Raw genomic sequence first — 14,932 nt, 5'->3', positions numbered from 1 at the left:
TAACTTTTAAAACTTCGTGCAAAGTTACTTTCAAAAATGTACAGTGATTCATTAATTACACCTCAATGGTAACTGACAAGTCCCCAAATTTTGGTAGGACGCCAAAACCTGATCCGGCACCGCTTCGAAAAATACCTAGTTTCGCCACTAGTTACTTCGTCATAGAATTGTCACCACTCTGGCACTGTGCTCAGAATTAGGAGTTAGGCAATTTAAACACATGTTGTGATTTTACATTGGTTAATTAAATATTATTTATTCTTAAGCATTTTGTTCTAATTTGAATTATAATTTTCTTGCAAAACGAAGGTTCAATTCTGTTCAGATGCAATTCGAATTTCTACTTCTCTGACAACGCTGCAACCAAACAGATAGATCAAACCACGGCTTCCTATAATTACCAGGCTAAATTGTATGAAATTTGACAACACTGTTTCGTTGGCCTATGATTTTATGTCAGTGTCAGTGCAAATTTATGTAAAGTGAATCTAATGGTTTTAAAATTAATTTTAAATGCCTCCCAAACGTTGTGTGCCCAGTTGCAATAGCACTTATGCTAGCAACATGAAAGAAAATGGTTATGTGACTGTAGTCAAGCTTCCAGAGGACCGGGAAAGCACAAGTTCAACTCCCGATCCCTTAGGATGATGACAGAAGATTGCCGAAATTCAAAGAAAAGCGGGATATTTGGCTGCAAACAGATTTTATAAATAGTTAGACAGAATTTTGTAGTGGTGCCAGTGATTTGCAAATTACTTACCTAGTCATCCAAGATGGAAAATGAGTGTGGAAACTAATAGTGTTTGTTTTTATATTTTAAATTTTGAAAAGTTGTGCAGAGTTTCAGCAGGTGTAACAGTTGATACAGAATTGAAGGTTTGGGTTTTGGGTATGTTTGTACAATTATACGCTTACAGTGTCAACAGTTGTCTTGGGTAATTCAAAACCAAAAGTTAATTCAGTGGTCTCAGAGAATACATTAACTAGGTACGTAGATTGTCACGATTTGCATCTACATTCTCGCTAAAAGATTATGAAATTATGATAATAAGTGATATCTCATTTGTGAGTGATGCAAGAAATATACCTACTTTTGGAAAATTTAGGTGAAAACAAATCGATTTCTTGTTGGAACAATTAACACTGGTGTACCTACAAGTAAATGTAAAAATTATTCAGCAAACACAATTTTAAATGCATTTCTTTTGTATCAGCAGTCTTCATCGTGCTGTAACATTGTGAGAAATAATCTGTTAACTTTACCACTTTTGAAAATGGCAAAAATAAACAATATCCTACATTGGTTTCTTAATAATTCAGTAACACAACAGTAGAGATGGTAGGCCAACTGATCGGTATTGATGCCATGTTGCCAGCTCTTACAGCGGAGCGGAAGCCGTGATCAAACTGTCGAACTTTTGTTCACAACAAAAGAACGTTTTGTTTTTGCAAAGCACTCTTCGCAGAAAATGAAAATTGTATTTTTAGGAAAAATGTGATAACTGCCATGTGTGATATATCGTCAAGAGAAAAAAAGACGTACCTAAACTAAAAATGTCAAAGTCCAAAACGGCGCCCATAAGAAAAACTAAAGCTGCCACGCGTTTCTCCGTCCTCTTGAAAGGTATTAATAACGGAATGCCATATTCGAAATCTTCATAAAAAAGTGTCTCAATAATGTGTTGATTAGAAATGTCTACGCGATTTAATAGTTTATCATGACAAAATTAGAAACGAAAATCAGAAATTTTAGATTTTTGCAATTCAAATTGATTTAGAACGTTTCACAATGAGCGAATAGTATTTATATATTTTTCTTTTTTTTTTCAATTCGTATTTCTCTGTGCCAATCGTTTGCTCAAAATGAAACAAACATTTCTAGCAAATTACCAAACGCGTAAATTTTATTCATTGTGTGTACAAAAAAGTGGGCGACTAGCGAGCGAATTCATTCTAAACGGTATAGCAAGGGAAGCACTTAGATTCGGAAACATTTCTTATTGACAAACCTTTTGCATATCTAGACGTGACTTTTAGGACGAATAACAAGGGTTGTCAGATGGAATATAGGCACAAACCCTTAAGTCAAGTTGCCAACTAATTATTACACATTCTATGTCGGAGAATAACTTGATTTTAATAAGTACCGAAACGGTGGTGGTGACAATATTTAATTACCAAAATTGCTCGAAAATGAGTATAATAAATAATTGTTGTTATGGGAGCATGCCCGACAGACAGCCTTCACAATCTAAAAGCACCATCTGTTATCGAGAATTGATGTCGTTGGTAATGAAAACCCCCCACTCCTTCGCTCAGCATAACTAACACTTAATTAACACCATAGGGTACTTTTATATGAATCCATGACCCATTCTGATGAACGTTCATTTAACACATCCGTCTGTTCGCAGGAAGCGCCGTCGTTTCATTAATTTTCATACAGCGTATGTCAGTTGGGAGCGCTATTATCGCAAATAATTCCACAAAATTTACTTCTCAATTGGATGAAATTAATTGTAAAGTAATAAAGTAACTATTAAAGTAAATTGGACGCGAGATCGGTTTATTATGTTGATGCCGTGCTGTTATAAAATTTATTTAGTAACGCAAATGTAGTGAATTTAGGGCCGCAAAAACTGATGTTCCGTACAAATGGAATTTCTTGGTGGTTGTATCGCTAGCACTATAAAATCGCTACTTTAATGTGAGATGACGCAAATTAATTGAAACTCCATGATTTATTTTGTATTACGAATCGCGCGAAGCATGACAATCGGAAAAAGTGTTAAATTTGATTTGTGTGCACGCAGAGAACAGGTTTTATGTGCTTGGGTTTGGTAAAAAATTTAATAAAACCGCAATGGTCAAATTAAACTCTATTTGACGCTACACTCTATACTCTATAGTCTATAGGTTACTTTTTACCAAAGATGTCAACATTACATTATATACTTATGCACCAATTTTTGTGCATTGTGCATTGTTTTTCACAATATTATTTTTGTGTAGATGTTTGTCTGCTTGGCTTAACCGTGTGAAGACACTTGTTGTGCCCGGGTCACTTTTTTGTGTGTGGGAGTGGCAATCTTTTGTAGACACAGAGATCTATCGGAGCAAGGTAGTGTGGGATTCTCCTTCCGATCCAGGTTGACATACCTACTAAAACACTCCTTCGCCTACCATGTTTACTGGCAGGAACTGTTTTCCACTTTCTTCTACTGATAAAGGCCGTATATTTTGTATCATGTTCCTAATTTTCTTTCGTCCAGTTCCTTCTCTCCTATAAACGGTACTAGTATTTTCCATGTCGAGCTATTTTGAAGCGCTAGCTCCGTTATGTACTGGTCCGGTGCGCTCCCCCCTATTTTCTCCATGGATTCTTGTCGCTGTCTGGTCCACATACTACATTCAAAGAAAGTAGTATGTTCTACGTCGTCATTTTTGTGGCAATACAAGTATTTCCGGTTGTCCCTTTTGGTTCTTCTGTGCAAGTACACCATGAAGCAACCATGACCGTTTAAAGCAATTTGTATGTCCTATTTTATTCTGCACCCACTTGTCGATTGCCGGAATTAATCTTTTTGTCCAGCCTGCCTTTTCTGTGTAAATCCATTCCCTCTGCCACTGTTCCCTCATTTTTTTTTGTACCTCTTCTCGCGCTTCCTTGTTGTTGTTATCGTTCCTTTCTTAGCCTGGCCAGCACTTGCAGAAGCTCCACTTTGGTTGTGACACACAGGGCTTCATTTGACACCGTTCTATACGCACTTGTGATTTTTATGTTCATCTGTCTTTGTGTGGCCCTTAATGGTTCGTAGTTGGTGTCGTTAGAAACGCGCTCATTTATTTTTTTTTATATTTTTTTTTTATTATCCCTCTTTTGTTCTCGGCCCTCGACAGGCTTGCGCCCAATTACAGAGTGACCCGCATAATGCTTTTTAGAGATGCCTCAATCTTTCCCCTTTAAAAATAACAAATTTATTCAACATCAATCGAATCAAATCATCTGAAAGAAAGTATGGCACTCAGAGCCAGATAAAACACCGTACGCAACAAGTGATCGATTAAACAAATTAAATTTAAATAAACTTTTAATTACGTTAAGTTAAATAATCCTTATCATCCAGTGATTATTGCACTTTTCAACAAGTAGACGCACTAACAACTAAAACAAACACCATTGTCTACGCTTCCGCTTAACTCGACTAGACTTTCTCTACAAAACTTTAAAACTGGCAGAACTGATTTTCTTAAAAAAGCTTCGATACCAGCAAAACCGACTGTTTTGCAGCAAAATAACGCCCATCAAACAAAAAATTACGGTTAACCTCTTTCTCTTCTATTTAAAATAATTTCATTTTTTCACTTTCGTTCTTCCTTCCTTAAGAAAATACTGCGTTTTCGAAAGAATTAACATCTGCTTACTTCGGCGATAACACGTGATTATTTTGTAATTAGCTTACGCAGCCCTTATTGCCCTTACCGCAAACGACCGAAAACCCACTTTTGCAATAACAATAATCTTAATCTTTTAACACCTAAATCAAACTATACAATAAAATAAGCAAAGAGATTATTTAAACAAAATTATCAACATTAAAATGATTCCGATACAAAATAAAAATGACCTCGAATTCATATAATATGATAACGACTACATTTACGCTTTAAAAATAATTTAAATTAAACATACAGGGTGACCCAGCATTACTGTAGGTGCTGAAACCAAACAAAACGTCCACATGGCGTAGTTTACAGAACAATATATAGATCCCACATAAGGCCAACCTTCGCCCATCTTTTTACCGCAATTTTACATGCAAATGGCTTGCCTAAAAATCAAGGCTGCCCTTAAGTAAAATTAATGTAATTAATATTTCTGTCTTCTTCTATCACATGGAGAGAGCGCATGGGCACTCTCTTACATTCAATGCCTGTTTCACACGGAACAATATACCCTACACTAACGTTTCTTTCTCGCAGGCTACTTAAAATTCCGACAACCGTGAGCCTTGGTCAGTTTCACTTAGACAACCCTATAGCATGGTATTTGTAGTATAATTAACTTTATTTTTGTATAAATTTTAATTGGGTATGAGCGCAAGTATACACCCCCAATTTACCTGATTACGCCTGAGAACCCAGTAGTAAGAACCAGAAATAGATAGACAATCCAACGATGTCTTGTCCCTTATTGTTCTTATTTTATTATTGATTTCGTTTGGTTTACAGATGAACGTAAAAATTAAAAAAATATTAATTGCATTTTAATTAAGGGTTGCCTTGACTAAATTTATTTAGGCAACCTATTTGCAATGTGTTTGTTTACATATTAAGATTGCTATCACTTGGTAAACAGAATTAATACTCGTAAAAGTAAGAATAATTGAATCATAAAGTGTAATACGTTTTAGTAGTGAGTTTCAAAAATTCAAAAATTTCAAAAAATGTTTAAACATTTTAAATTAATAATTTTTATCACTGATAAATTAACGTGTTCTTTTAAGGTTTGATACAAGTGCAGCTGTTACCTATAAAAATCAAATATAACTTAATTACCGTCGTTATTCATTTTGCGTTTCTTATTTGAAATGCTAATGTTTTTTTTAGAATTTTGATTAGTGGCGAAGCTGTGGCCGTACCCGTTCGGGTCGGATAACACCCAGTTAGCCGCCCCCCCACAACCCCCCCAATCCACAAAGCCGCCCCCCCATCCACAAACTCCACCACATTGTTTGGCATATGTCGCGGCCCAGCGCGATGGCAACAAAGTAGTGGTGAAACGTCCCTGATAGTGCCTACCAGGGACGCATCCTCACGACAGTTGACTAAATCCTATGGGAGAGGCAGCGACGCCAGGCATATGTCAAAGTTTCAAGATCTGTGTAGTAAAAGCCCTTATATTCTTACAAATCTATTGGAAAAGGTGTTGTTAGGGATCTCCATTCCTTTTCGTCTTTGAGTTCGACCAGAAATAAACTGAAACTCAAATACCATAAGAGTACAAATTTTTATTTGATACCTCTTCAAATGTTGGAGCAGAAGAAATATCAAACAAATTTACAACAGAATGCATTTTTTAAGAAATTATAGAATATATAGAAATTTTTAAATCTCTCATATATAAATAGGAAACCACGTGTTTAAAATCGATGCCCGCAGCGCTAGATAATTTGTGTTCTGCGTTGAAATTTCAGTGGTAGTTTAGTCAGAATGTTACATTTGTATTTGCAACTTCCAAACAATTTAACATAGCATCATCCATTTTCGGAATATTCATGGGAATATGTCAAACAAAACCCGCTTTAATTAAACAAAATTAAAACATTGTTCGAAAAGCCGAAATACCGGAATAAAAATGAAATTCAAAGCACTTACTATAGTTAGAGGTTTGAACGTTCAACCCGAATTACGTAAATTGAAAGTGCTAAGCTTTGGGGAGGTAACCGCAAACCTGTAGCGATGTATTTTTCAGTTTGTTTTTCGGCAGTCCCTAATGTTACATATTACACATCCACCAAACGCCGGAAAAAGGAAGAGACGAGGAATATTACGTACTACACTACATGTCATTTCTCGTTACTCGTGCAATGCGCGAGACGAGAATACCTAGCTAACCGAAAGCGCCATTTGCTACCAACAAAAATAAAAACGTAAAAAACCAGTCGGCAGTTAACTATGAAAATTTAATTAAAACATTCTTTTGAAATCAAAAAGCTCTGGAGCACTAATACCCGTTTCTTCCTTTTCCTACGGTGAGCGAACACCGTACTTAATATTATTAAAGCATTTTAATTGTAGTCACTGCAGACGTATTTGCTTCAGAGGAATGAAAATTTATCGGGTGTGGTGATTTAACGGCGTTAAAAGTGTTCACAAAATGCGAATAAAATACTGTCTGAAAAAAGGACAAGCAATGGAGAAGAAAAAAGTTCCGTCCGACAAATAAGGATTATAATGAATTTTTTTCAGAGTGGAAAAAGTAGATTTGCTTTTCAAATTTTAAATTGGCGATCGTTCCGTTAAATGTAACTTTAATTAAGCAGAAATTTTCATTTAGACTGGTAAAAATCAAATACTGGATCACTACAGAGTAGGTAGTTTAAAATTTAATTCCAGTAATTTACTACAATGCAGACGCATCCCTTTGAGGGTGTAATTTTCCGTACGAAGACTTTTAGGACAATTATAAACTTTCTGCATGCGGTTCTTTGTTCTGTGTGCAGTTTGTGCAATTACATTTTAATTTGTAATGTAATGGTGATTGTGGATGTGTTGTCATCGCCTGTTATTAAAATGAAGTTGAGCACGTATCTGTTGCGGCGAAATTACCATCATAAGCACTGGCAGCAACTATACGTGACCCAAAACGCGTTGCGTATTTACTACTAAAATGAAATTTATAGAATATATATTTTTTTAATCTTAACGAATCTTAAAAATGTTTCTATTCTCTAAAAGTCATTGAAGAGAATTTTTTTAGTGCGCTCAACTTTATCATAAAGATCTAAATTTCTGAGGAACAGTTTCCAGAACACTTTCTTAGCTGCCTGCTTATCCCAAGGGATTACTTATGTACAAAGATCAATTTTACGTGAATTCCCGGAATACTGTTCAACAAGTAAATTTTGTTTGCAGCCATTATTGTGCAAATTGAACTTCGAGTAACCTCGCAACCCATACAGTCGGTACCGTTATTTACAATCGATTGTAGGAGGGAAACAAAAGCTGAATTTATTCTATACACTAATTCATACTGAGTTGCATCAGTATAGCTTCACGTAAAGTGTCATATTCACACTATCGGTCAGGTTACGGTCAGAACATGTACAATAAACACGCTACAAAAATTGACCGTACCGTGAGCGGACCGTGACGTGACCGATAATGTGAATCGGCATTAAATTACATTATTATTATAATCAGAGATCTTTGTTACAGAACCAGAGAGGAAAGTTGGGACACCACAAAAATTAACGCAGATTAGGTAACTATATAACCATATCAAGCCAACTGTAGAAATATTACAAGTATTTCGGGTGGAATATAAATGGTAATGAATCACTATTTTCATAGTTCTACGTTTTCGCAAAGATCACCCTTTTTTATTAGGTTTGATGTATGATTGAAAAAGTGTAGTGTGTGTTTGGCCGTTGGTAAACGTCGTTTGCCACCATGGACGTAAAGGGGTGAGTCTGCGGGAAAGCGCGAACTATGCCAAACTTGCCTTCAGATCGTTAGGCATTGGTGTGTGAAAAAATGCGTTTTCGTTGTGCGACAGGCGGGCTCGAGCTATGCCAAACTCGCCTTCGGCTCGTTCGGTCAAGCGGTTGGTATGAACTCTGTATTTTGGGACAGAAACCGTACAACAGGCGCCAGAATTTCGGGCGAGCGATCTCGCCTTTGACTCGCTCGGCATTGGTATGAACTCTGTGTTTTGTGACCGGAACGGTAAAACACAGTCCAGAATATCGGTTGAGCGGTTGGTTTATGCCGATTTCGTCTTCAGTCCATTGGTATGAATTCTGTGTTTTGTACCAAAAAATCGACAGGTGGAATTTTGTTTCGGAGATGCTTACGTATGCTATTGCAAATGTAATTAGGTATCTTTGAAGCTATCTATAGCGATTATGCCCCACAAAAAAGCTATAATAAGATTACAGTTCTCTCTCAGTAAATTCAGAAGTAAGCGAGGTTATAATAATAATAATAATAATAATAATATGGCCATTAATAGCTATGTTGGTAAGTATGAATTACATACTATCTCTAGATTTCCAATGTGAGTGTGTGAATATTTATTTTATTTTTTATTTTTTTATTTTTCTTTAGAACCCTACATAACTTCACCAGACACAGACACAGACACTAATCGTTACTTGATATTAATCCGTGCGATTAGTTAACCAGGCTAGACCTGAGTTCTCACAAGAAACACCGACAATAATAATAATAATATTTTATTATCCAAACAAGTAAATATACTCAATAACAGGACAATATTCCAAAAAATTACAAAATCAAAAGTACATGCGAGCAGTTTAATAATTAATAAAAAAAACACTTCAAGACATTAATAAGGAAAATAAATTATAACTCTAATGATTGCAACAACCGACCCAAACCTTCATGAAAAACGTCTACTGGCGCAGATAAGTCATTAAATAATGAGCAGATTAAATGCACTGGAGATCTCTGAAGCACATTGGTCTTACATCTTGGTAGGTAAAATGGTGCTGGGCATCTTGAAGACAAACGTGGGACGCAGAATCCAATTTTCCCGAGCACAGACGGGCAATCAATTTTATTATTTAAGAGATTATACAAAAATTATAGGCAGAGACGTTTTCTTCTTGTTTTAAGGGGCAGCAGCTCAAACCGGTCACACATTATCTGCTGAGAAAACCCCTTGGGTGGATAGACTCCATCTTTCCTGTAGCATAAGTATATAACAAGACGCCGCTGGATGTATTCAATTGCTTCATCGTATTTTACATACAGGGGGTACCAAATCAACGCCCCATACTCTAATTTGTTATAACGTCATAACCAATTAGAACTACTACATACAGGCACTGTTGCGAACTAGTTGTTAAATTCGTATTAAAATACTACTATAATTCTTGGTATTGTCAATGCATTTCTATTAACGATTTTTTTAACTTCTTAATAGCGACCCTGTATAATTAATAAATATTATTTAATCAAAATAATTTTGTTCATTTTGAGATAATCTCTGCCAATTTTCATGACCTTTATAATTCCTTACAAAGGGAGTAAAAAAGGCCGTAGTTGCATAATCCCTCCAACCATTTTCGAGTATTGAAATTTCTAAATATTCTGCTAATAAGTTTGAATTAGCATTTTTCAAAAATTCTGATTTTCAATTTGTAATTAGATGAAATTATCAGTGAAGGTAAAATCAATTGAATTCTTTCCTATTCTTAGCCCGTCTTATCTTAGCTAACCTGGGAAGTAAAAGTACAGAAGGTAGGTCCAAACGTACTAAAAACTACAACAAAAGAAAAAGACGAAGTTTACAAGCGGAATGTTATACATGGAACCACACCGCGAATCTGAGAAAAATGAGGGACCATTACAAATTACCGCCCAGAAATGAGGGTTGAAGAGAGGCACAACTGCGACAACAGATGGTCGTTATTAGAGACATACACAATATTTTTCTTAGTCAAAGGAGTCACGCTGGAGATAATTTATGGAAGTAGCCGTGATTTGATGTACGGAATTGACCTCCACCCCTCCTTTAATTTTAGTTAAGTGGCTATTTCATTTTGTGGACATATTAAAATTGCCTCAAACGTTTTAGATCATTGTAATCAACTTTTAAAGAATAAAATTTTTCCGTCTGTACGTACGCACGACTCGATCATCACCAAGGATACGGCCTTGCCTCTGGCAAACGCCAGCGGTTTGCGGGACGGTTTCAAATTCAAATTAATTAGGAGCGCTTCTTTTGATACCCCGCACGACTACGCGAATAACCTTTACTGCAATACGTTTTCTTTAGCGACTATTAATTGCACTTACTTAATTGGCCGGATTGAAATTTCTAAAATGGGTAGTTCAATTTAATTGTTAATTGGAATTTGTCAGGTCGGCATAAAGGTCTCTTATCAACCTGATAACGGCGTAAACGGCCTTGCAGTTTTAATGCTCGTTTTAAATTAACGTAGGTCGAAAACCTGCTAAGAATCGCTTAACGGAGCTGTAATTCGAAAATATTAATTTTCCTCGTCTTTCGGACGCAACAATAAGTGAAATATCTTGACGGGAACGGTTGCAAACGTCGGATTAATTGCAGCGTTTGTTTACGGTAGCGGCGGCTGAAACACAACTCTAGAAATTAAACCAATTACCTTCACTTTCTATTTCAGGGTGTTCAGCAGAGTTGGCCGACTCCACAAATCATAACTTGATAACGTCATAACTTCTGGTATGAAGCTTCAAGGCGAAAAGTAGGTGCTTTATCACAGTTTAACGACAACAATGCACCCGTGCACTTGTGCCGTTTGTGTTTCAGAAAATGATCGATTTGCGATTCCAATTGATCCCCCCTCCCCTTGTTTGCAAAATTTGACCTCGGGGAAAGCAATTCCGGGTAGGGAGCGCGGAGTTGGAGAAACGCTAACTGAAGTGCGGAATAGGAGACTTATTAGAGGAACCTCGTAGGCAAGAGAAGAAAAAGTGAAGACAAATAAGTTTCTGTCACTCTGAGACTAATCTGGTTGGACATGACGCTCAGGAGATAACATGTATTACAATATCTACACACTTCCGGTCTAGAACCCTTTTTCTTATGTATCACCCTTGACACATTCCCGGAAGTGAAGTGATTTAATGATACAAACAAAATTAGAAAATTTCGTTATTCCGTCTGTAGGTATTAACGAAGGGAATTCAACAGGGGGGGAAGTATTAATTGAACTTCCTAAAAAGTGCAATACGAATGATAAAAAGGACATTTACCTTTCCCCGTGGCTGGCTGGCAACGCATTATGATTTACTCAAAAAACGACTTTAGCTATAAATTCTAATTAAATTTGACCATAAACGATATACGTACAAGACTCGCGCACTGTGTGAACAGCAGCGAGTAAAATTACAAAACTGTTCGTAGAAGCTTAATGAGTTTGCATAGCGTCTGCTAACGCAGCTACCTTAACAATATGTACGAACCGCGTAATTTTAACAGTCACCCTCTTCCTTCTGCTCCCTTTTCTTCTCGATATTGACATCGTGTCAAATAAAAGTACGTGTAGAATAACTTTAGAATAAAGGTATGCGGCGATAGAACTCGAGTTGAAAGGACCTAAATTTGAATAATTCCAAAATGAACTGGCACAATCACGGTTACTGTCTGTTCGTGCATGAGAATTTTAAACACGCATTAACGACGAGAAAGATAAGGATAACTTCAGTATTTAGTTCCAGTTTTTGTTAGTTTTAGGGTGCCATTGTGTTAAACTTCCCGATTTATGAGGTTAGTTCGATTTCATTTTCGTTATGAATGGGGTTAGCTTCCTGTAATTTTTCATACATTGCCAGGCCGGTAAGTACTTTCATTAAAGATACAAAGCGAACAAAATACTTAACGTGTTTACTGGTGGGCACACGCTTCAGTGACAAGGTAATCTAGAAGGCAGCATTTGATTAACGCCCTTTGAAAGCTCGCACAACGTTCAAAGTTAATTTCTGCAATTATTTGCAGGTTCCGAACATACGTTATTAGGGTTGTTTTCAAAAGTTGTTTCGGCTTAAATTTACTTGATCTGTTAATTAAAATACCGAAACGCCGCGTCTATTTGCGGTATATTGACTATGTGAAAAATACATTCGCCAGCAAATTCATTTGTTTTCCTAACAGAGTAAACGTTCGGAAAGAATTACGGGGCAGTTCGTTAATAATTGACGCACTCGGCCTATCTCAAATCTAAAATTCGATGAACAATTACGATTGTAGGTAAATCCACTCCACATATTTCTGTTTTGTTTCTCGACACGTGGATTTTGAATCAATGCATAAATTGGTGATTGACCAGCATATATTCTCTTCGAATTCCATATTCTGCGACCCTAAAAGTACTAATTCTTGCTGATGCTGTAATTAATGACGCATTTAACCGCGCTGGCTTGCCGCAGTACGTTTCTTGATATGGATTGTTATCGCCAGACATATTTTCGTTCAGGTTCGCTATGACAAATATAAATTCGAAAAATTTCCTTTCCTAAGGCGACCATCCGTTACAAGTAACATCATCGTGTCCGATAGAAACAGGTGCGACTTGGAGGCAACAACATCCCTATGCCTCCAACGATTCGCGAACTTAACGAGCAGCAACCAAACTGTCCGTCACAGTAGACAAAACGAAGGACATGGTTTTAGGCTCCAAACTACAGAGAAATTGGACAATGCGCCTATACAGCCGACCAGTCCGTAGAGTTTTAGAATTCAAGTATCTCGGGCTGTTAATGGACGACGAGTCATCTTTCGTGAAGCAGTGTTCTCTTATGGTCGAAAACGCAAAGGCTTATAGATTTTCTAACAAAAATAGATTTCTTCTCTCCACACCAATTCGGCTTTATCAAGGGTCGTGGAACTGAAAAAGCATTGCTAAACTTCATGAGCAGTATTTATGAAAGTGTTGATAGCGGTAAAAAAACTGCAGGTATGTTCATCGATGTACAAAAAGCATTCGATACGTTGGATAAGAAAATATTATTAAACAAACTAGAGCATGCTGGCATACGAGGAATAGCAAACAAATTGTTTGATAGCTACCTCGGTGGTAGAACGCAAACTGTGAGAGTAGGAATCAAACTGGAAAATACGAAATTCAAAGATCGGGAGTACCACAGGGATGCGTTCTCTCCACAACACTCTTCCTAATATATTGTAATGACCTGTGCAATGGTAAATTTTATGGGAAACTAACAGCCTTTGCGGACGACACAGCACTTGCGTATTCAGCTGATTCGACGCTCGCACTACATAACAAAATTCAGGGTGACACCCATAAAATTTATAATTGGTTTTGTGCTAACAGGCTGTGTTTAAACATTAAAAAAACAAAAGTATTACACTTTAACCTTAAAGATCCCACGTCATACACAAACATGAAACCAATCAAGTTCCACTCAAAAGAATGCGAACTTTCGCAAACGTGTAATTGTCCAGTGGTCAGTTATACGGAAACTGAAAAGTACCTAGGAGTAATCGTTGACTCTAAACTCAAATGGGGACCTCATATACGTAAATTAAAATGTGACTTGTACACAATAATAAAAAAGTTGTACTACGCAAAACAGAACGTTGACAGTATCGTACTCAAAAAATTATAGCACACTCTTTTCCACTCCAAAATGGAGTATGGACTGGTCTGTTGGGGTGCAGCGTATGATACTACATTAAAGCCAATAACAAATACACAAAAGCACGTCATACGAATAGTTGCTTCCGCTAACGTGACAACGCGATCATTTCCCCTATTTCAAAAATTCAACATTCTACCAATAAAAAACCTGTTTGTCTTCAAGGTACTGAAAGAATTTTATAAAAGGTCGGAGAGTTTTAGATTCAAAAAACGTGATATAGGCACTAGAGGCAACTGTAAAAATAAGCTCTTACTACCTAAAGCTAACTCTACCACCTTTCAGAAAACATTTATGTACCTCGGTCCTAAATTACATAACTTCATATTAGACCAAATTCCCATTAACTTAACATCTAAGCAAAGGCAAAAAGAGATAAAATTGTGGCTGTTAAAAGATAAAGAAAATATACACAAAGCTCTATCAATAATTCGATAGCATTTAATGTAATTCCTAATTCAACATTCACTGCGGCTATGTGTTTTAATTAGAAATTTGTATGTAGGTAAACTAGAAACATAGCTTTATTTTGAATTATTTAACTTGTTTTTATTTTTAATTAAGATGGGGCGCTTATAATTAGAATAAGTGTACCTTCTCCAAAAATTGTAATTTAAAAATAACATAACTTTGTACAGTAAGGGGAGAAAATAAAGATTATGATTATGATTATGATTAAAATGGTAAAAAATACAAATACACTCGCCTAAAATGGAATCTACCAAAGAAATCACTAGAGTCTATCTTTAACTCTGCAGTTAATCCCGCACTACATATGGCTTGGACATCTGGTATGATAGACTGAGACACTCTCACGTGGTCAGGAAACCGGTCTCGCTTCAATCCCTATTCTTAAGAACTTACCTTGGAGCATGCAGGACAGTACTCAATAATTCCCTGTGTGCAACTTCCCCTACGATCCCCTCTTCATTTTTTATTGCAGGAAATATACTGCACCAACCTACTACGCACGACCGCCATCCGCACTTTTCTAGGGACGATTTTCCTTCCTTTTCGGCCAAGCGTCACGTCAAGGAATTAG

At 36.5% G+C, this 14,932-nt stretch overlaps 1 protein-coding gene across 4 annotated transcripts in view; it reads left to right on the top strand.

Annotated features, from left to right (window-relative positions):
• Positions 1-14,932, top strand: part of LOC116172246 — a 141,764-nt gene that overhangs the window by 109,132 nt on the left and 17,700 nt on the right. For 3 of the 4 annotated variants that reach the window (XR_004145620.1, XM_031489437.1, XM_031489429.1), the window contains one exon: positions 7,942-7,987. Coding sequence is in view for 3 of the 4 variants with exons in the window: in XM_031489437.1 (XP_031345297.1) it covers positions 7,942-7,987 (46 nt within the window). In the remaining variant the exon portion in view is untranslated. Of the gene's footprint in view, positions 1-7,941; positions 7,988-10,895; positions 12,355-14,932 lie in introns of those variants that run through there. The other variant, XM_031489442.1, reaches the window with a different exon arrangement.

The sequence above is a fragment of the Photinus pyralis genome, unplaced genomic scaffold, assembly GCF_008802855.1.
Source record: "Photinus pyralis isolate 1611_PpyrPB1 unplaced genomic scaffold, Ppyr1.3 Ppyr1.4_LG1, whole genome shotgun sequence".
NCBI lineage: Eukaryota > Metazoa > Arthropoda > Insecta > Coleoptera > Lampyridae > Photinus > Photinus pyralis.
This window is presented reverse-complemented; position numbering and strand designations above follow the sequence as displayed.